At 41.1% G+C, this 6,466-nt stretch overlaps 1 protein-coding gene across 1 annotated transcript in view; it reads left to right on the plus strand.

Moving 5' to 3' along the window:
- The window catches only part of LOC107294508 (puromycin-sensitive aminopeptidase-like protein), a 26,979-nt gene that overhangs the window by 12,271 nt on the left and 8,242 nt on the right, over positions 1–6,466 (plus strand). Inside the window, exons 3-5 of the mRNA XM_015823742.1 lie at positions 636–836; positions 2,922–3,018; positions 3,130–3,163. Coding sequence (XP_015679228.1) covers positions 636–836; positions 2,922–3,018; positions 3,130–3,163 — 332 coding nt within the window. The remainder of the gene's footprint in view (positions 1–635; positions 837–2,921; positions 3,019–3,129; positions 3,164–6,466) is intronic.

The following is a 6,466-nucleotide window of genomic DNA, read 5'->3' on the forward strand; positions in this document are numbered from 1 at the left end:
CGTGACCAGGGGGGCGTTTTATCAGGTTCGCCTGATTTACCAGTTGCGGCCTTTTCTGGACCGGGACGCCTTACGCACAGTCACTCATGCTCTTGTCACCTCCCGCCTGGACTACTGTAATGCTCTCTACATGGGGCTCCCTCAGAGGAGCACCCGGAGGCTTCAAATGGTCCAGAATGCGGCCGCGCGGGCGGTGTTGTTAAATGACTGTTTTTATGTCAAGGACTATGGAAAGAAGGAAATTATGTTGCAACCTTAGAGAAAGAGGGTAAAATATAAATGAACATGTAACTGCTGTTAAGATTGAAAACTGCTTTATCACTTTTCCTTTCCCCTTCCTTTCCTTGCACCTTTTTTCATTTACTGTTTACCTTCTTTACTTTTTTCTTTCAGAATTTGTATTGTTATTAATATATACATAATAATAAAATAAAAAGTTACTGTAAGTGAAAAGAGAAAGCAAGTGGAACTATAGCCTAGAATGAGATTGGAGATGAAGCGTGTAGAAGATGAACGTAAGGGAGAGAGTTAAGACCAAGATATTGTAATTTGGCACTAGAATGTACCATTTCTACTTTACAAAATCTAGTGTTGCTTCACATACAATATAATGAGCCTCTTCATTTGTTGGACAGAATATCACTGACCGGAGGCCCTATCCTGATGATGAAAATCTGGTAGAAGTGAAGTTTTCCCGTACTCCTGTGATGTCAACATATCTTGTTGCTTTTGTGGTTGGAGAATATGACTTTCTTGAGACCAGGACCACTGATGGTGTGTTAATCCGTGTTTATACTCCCGTTGGCAAAGCAGAACAAGGGAAGTTTGCATTAGAGGTAATATAGGCTTAAAGATCTTTATATCTATTGCTGTATGGCAGTTGCTGGAAAACAAAACCAAAGTGTTAAAAATACTTTAATTTCATTTAACTTGCAACTTCAAATGCATGTTTATATGTAAAATATAGGGAATTTTAACAATCTCAAACATTACTATGGACTGTAGAATATTATAGATGACATATAGATGGACCAAAACGTAATCTCTGGCATCTTAGGGTAAACCTGGGGCAAAAATTGATTTGAAGAGATGAGTATTGTCACTAAGCAGTGCCAAAAGCATTGAGTTAAACAGACCGCATAAATGGGCAGTTTCCAGTGTGTTTCATGGTGGAATGGGCCACAATTCCTCAGAATGTAGGGTATATTTTGCAATAGAAATTAATATCACAGAGGTCAGGTTTTATTTATTTATTAAACTTGTATGCTGCCCATCTCTCTACCGAGCAATTCATTTATAATACAATGATTCCCATAACTCTGAAATTAAGGACTTCAGTGTTACAGGTTTCAAGTGCTTAGGTAGAACTGGGATCTAGAAAACAAAAATTCAAAGAGACAGGATATTAGATAGTGAACTTCTTATATCAAGAATTCCCCCCACTTATAAAAAGATACCTTTTTATAAAATGGCCTTCGATACCATTCACCATGGTTTCCTTCTGGAGTGGCTTTGGGGGTTGGGAGTGGGGGGCTCTGTGTTGTCCTGGTTCACTTCCTTCCTCTGTGGCCGCTCTCGGTGTTGATAGGAAGCGAGAGGTCCAGCCCTTGTCCACTGCTTTGTGGGGTTCCGCAGGACTCAGTACTCTCTCCGCTTCTGTTTAACATCTACATGAAACCACTGGGTGAGATAATCTGCCACCATGGACTGAGATATCATCAATATGCTGATGATACTCAGCTATATGTCTTGGCCCATGGTAACTTAAGTGATGCCATGACCTCCCTCTCACAGTTCTTGGAGGCTGTTAAGGACTGGATGGGGAGCAGCGGGCTAAAACTGAACTCTGGCAAGACTGAGTGGCTCTGGGTTTGGGGTTCCTTGGTCCATGGAGAATTTGGTTGCGGATGGGGTGGCACTGCCCCAAACAGACCCAGTGCGTAATCTGGGGGTTCTCCTGGACTCACGATGCCTGCTCAAGGAGCAGGTGGCAGTCGTGGCCAGGAGGGCCTTTGTGCAACTCTGGGTTGTATGCCAGTTATGCCCTTTCCTGGACCAACAATCCTTGCTCAGTCACTCATGCCCTAGTCACCTCCCATCTTCACTATTGCAATGCGCTGTACATGGGGCTGCCCTTGAAAAGCATCCAGAAGCTCCAATTGGTTCAAAATGCAGCAGCCTGCATGGTTTTGTACACATGTGTCACCTCTCCTGTGGGAGCTGCATTGGCTGCCAATTTGCTTCCAGGTGCAATTCAAGGTGCTGGTTGTCACCTTTAATGCCCTACATGGCTTGGGGCCAGGTTATCTGAAGGACTGTCTCTTCCCTTTTACATCCACCTGACCCACCAGAGCGGGGAGGCAGGGAATGTTGTGAGTCCCGTCTCCAAAGGAGGTACGTCTGGTGGGACCCAGAACAAGGACCTTCTCCATGGTGTCTCCCTTCCTTTGGAACATCATCCCCGCAGAGATTAGTCCGACCCTTACTTTGACACTCTTTCACACAGGGCCCTGAAGACCTGGTTCTGCCAATGGGCCTGGGGAACCCAGAGTAGGATGGAGCCCATTAAGTGGCTCATTTGATTGCTTGTTGTCGCCAGGGGGGTGGGGGGGTTATTGTTTTTATTCTTTTTATATTAGTTTTTTATTGTTTGTAAGCCTTCCAGAATCACTGAGAGTGAGTGGACGGCCATATAAATCTAATTAATTAAATACATACATACCGTAGAAATACATTTTATGATGCCTTATATTTTGGTAAATCGTGAAGTTATGGTATCTTTATTTAGTGAGAAGTTTAAAAATGCTTCAAGCTATCTAGAAGTAAAGATTGAATTACAATATCATGGTCAGTTACTAAAAGATGGGTAATATAAAGTTAAACAGGCCATATTATATTTTTTCATATTTTTATTTCTGTAGGTTGCTGCTAAAACCTTGCCTTTTTATAAAGACTACTTCAGTGTTCCTTACCCTCTCCCAAAAATTGATCTCATAGCTATTGCAGACTTTGCAGCAGGTAAAATACTTTATATTTTTCTGAAGTCCTGAGCTTTCTTTACATTATAATACAGTTCAGAAGAATGTTGTGTGCATCGATATCAATAAAACTTTTTATTTATTTTGAAAGGTGCCATGGAGAACTGGGGCCTTGTTACTTATAGGTATGATTTTAAAATACTATATTCTTTCCATTGTCTTATGTTCATGTTTCCATGTTCATTAATTTCCCCAAATTTATCAAGTGAGTTCTAAAGAGTTGGAATGAATTAGGTTTTGTACTGATTAGCATAAAGTAGCTTTCTTGAACTTGGACTGTGTTCCATCTTGAATAGCATGAACTTTCTGTAAAGTATGTTCTTTGGAAGATCGTTGCAGAAATAAATATGAATAATGATTCAAGAATCATAATACTTTTGCATTTTAATAACATCTGCCTGGACATACAGTAAGGGAAAAAATTATTTGATCCCCTGCTGATTTTGTACATTTGCCCATTGACAAAGAAATGATCAGTCTATAATTTTAATGGTAGGTTTATTTTAACACTGAGAGACAGAATAACAACAAAAAATAAAAAAAGCATTTCAAAAAAGTTATAAATTGATTTGCATTTTAATGAGTGAAATAAGTATTTGATCCCCTATTAATCAGCAAGATTTCTGGCTCCCAGGTGTCTTTTATACAGGTAACGAGCTGAGATTAGGAGCACTCTCTTAAAGGGAGTGCTCCTAATCTCAGCTTGTTACCTGTATAAAAGACACCTGTCCACAGAAGCAATCAATCAATCAGATTCCAAGCTCTCCACCATGACCAAGACCAAAGAGCTGTCCAAGGATGTCAAGGACAAGATTGTAGACCTACACAGGACTGGAATGGGCTACAAGACTATCACCAAGCAGCTTGGTGAGAAGGTGTCAACAGTTGGTGCGATTATTCGCAAATGGAAGAAACACAAAATAACTGTCAATCTCCCTCGGTCTGGGGCTCCATGCAAGATCTCACCTCGTGGAGTTTCAATGATCATGAGAACGGTGAGGAATCAGCCCAGAACTACACGGGAGGATCTTGTCAATGATCTCAAGGCAGTTGGGACCATAGTCACCAAGAAAACAATTGGTAACACACTACGCCATGAAGGACTGAAATCCTGCAGCACCTGCAAGGTTCCCCTGCTCAAGAAAGCACATGTACAGGCCCATCTAAAGTTTGCCAATGAACATCTGAATGATTCAGAGGAGAACGGGGTGAAAGTGTTGTGGTCAGATGAGACCAAGATCAAGTTCTTTGGCATCAACTCAACTCTCCGTGTTTGGAGGAGGAGAAATGCTGCCTATGACCCCAAGAACACCATCCCCACCATCAAACATGGAGGTGGAAACATTATGCTTTGGGGTGTTTTTCTGCTAAGGGGACAGGACAACTTCACCACATCAAAGGGACGATGGAGGGGGCCATGTACCATCAAATCTTGGGTGAGAACCTCCTTCCCTCAGCCAGGGCATTGAAAATGGGTCATGGATGGGTATTCCAGCATGGCAATGACCCAAAACACATGGCCAAGGCAACAAAGAAGTGGCTCAAGAAGAAGCACATTAAGGTCCTGGAGTGGCCTAGCCAGTCTCCAGACCTTAATCCCATAGAAAATCTGTGGAGGGAGCTGAAGGTTTGAACTGCCAAATGTCAGCCTCGAATCCTTAATGACTTGGAGAAGATCTGCAAAGAGGAGTGGGACAAAATCCCTCCTGAGCTGTGTGCAAACCTGGTGGCCAACTACAAGAAACGTCTGACCTATGTGATTGCCAACAAGGGTTTTGCCACCAAGTACTAAGTCATGTTTTGCGAAGGGGTCAAATATTTATTTCACTCATTAAAATGCAAATCAATTTAACTTTTTTGAAATGTGTTTTTCTGGATTATTTTGTTGTTATTCTGTCTCTCACTGTTAAAATAAACCTACCATTAAAATTATAGACTGGTCATTTCTTTGTCAGTGGGCAAATGTACAAAATCAATAGGGGATTAAATAATGTTTTCCCTCACTGTAACTAAACTACCTTCATATCCATTGCTACACCATAGTATTACAACTATAAACATGAGAGCCATGTACTTTTGTTTTTTTCCTCCTTATTCTTGACCCCAGCTTATTGAATTTTTATATCATTCTACAGGTAGTCTTCGATTTATGACCATTTGTTCAGTGACCATTGGAAGTTACGATGGTGCTAAATGAAGGGACTTATGACCTGTGACTGAAGGTACAGCCATTGTAGCACCCCCCTCAGTCACATGATTGTGATTTGGGTGCTTGGCACCCCATTCACATTTACAGCCTTTTGCCAAACACTCCACAATCTAGTGATTGCCATTTGCAATCTTCCATGTTGGATTCCCCAGAAAGTCAGTGGGGTTAAGGCAAGTCTCTCCACTCTGGTGCTGCAAATCCTCCATGCTAAAATCGAAGCAGGATTTCCAGACCCAGAGTAGAAAAACCTGCCTTTCCACTTTGGGGCTGAAAATCCTAGCTGGATTTCAGCACAGAGGATTTTTAGATGCAGAGCAGAGAGTCAAGTCTCCATCTGCTTAATGACCTGTGATATTGCTTAATGAATGCAACATGAGTGCCAGGATTGCAGTGGTTGAATGAAGCAATCACTCAATGTCTCAATAATCACTTTGCTCAACAATTGAGGTTCCGGTCCCAGTTGTGGTCATAAGTCGATGACTTCCTGTAGTTCAGAAATGTTAGTTAAGGCAAGATCAGTGGAAGTATGTTCATGTGCACATCATTTTTGAGCAATCTGTGACTTGTGTGTGAAGATTAGTGTAATATATAAACACTAATTAGTGTAAGATTAGTGTAATATATAAACCATCCATTCACTAGCACCAAAGTCTGACACCATGGTTTACTTTTAGTTAATAGCTTTATTTTTTGGTCTTTTCTGGGCAGATAGAGCCAGGGCATAATATTTACATATTAAACTGAGCAAACCAAAGCATAGCTGGCTTAGGTGTATTTGCATGTGTTTGCTGCTAAACCAACCTCTACCATAGCATAGCATGTTTACATCTAATGATTTACTGAAGCAGCCAAGTATTAAGCTGTCTTTAAAAATTCTGGCTTCTAGTAATAAAATGGTTTCTGTTGATGTAGGAGGAAGAGTGACAGAACCTGGAGGCAGACTTAAAAGAGGGATCAGCCTAGAATCCCTACATTGCCACAAGGGAACTAACTCCAACCAACCTTGAATCTGTTGACCCTTACAGTTGCAAGAAAAAGTATGTGAACCCCTTGGGATAACGCGGAATTTTGCATGAATTGGTCATAAAATGTGCTCTGAACGTCATCTAAGTCACAACAATAGAAAAACACAGTCTGCTGAAAATAATAATACACAAACATTACATGTTGTCATGGTTTAATTGAACATAACATGTAAACATTCACAGCGCAGGGAGGA

This window comes from Protobothrops mucrosquamatus, unplaced genomic scaffold, assembly GCF_001527695.2.
Source record: "Protobothrops mucrosquamatus isolate PMUCROS unplaced genomic scaffold, P.Mucros_1.0 scaffold1971, whole genome shotgun sequence".
Lineage (NCBI taxonomy): Eukaryota > Metazoa > Chordata > Lepidosauria > Squamata > Viperidae > Protobothrops > Protobothrops mucrosquamatus.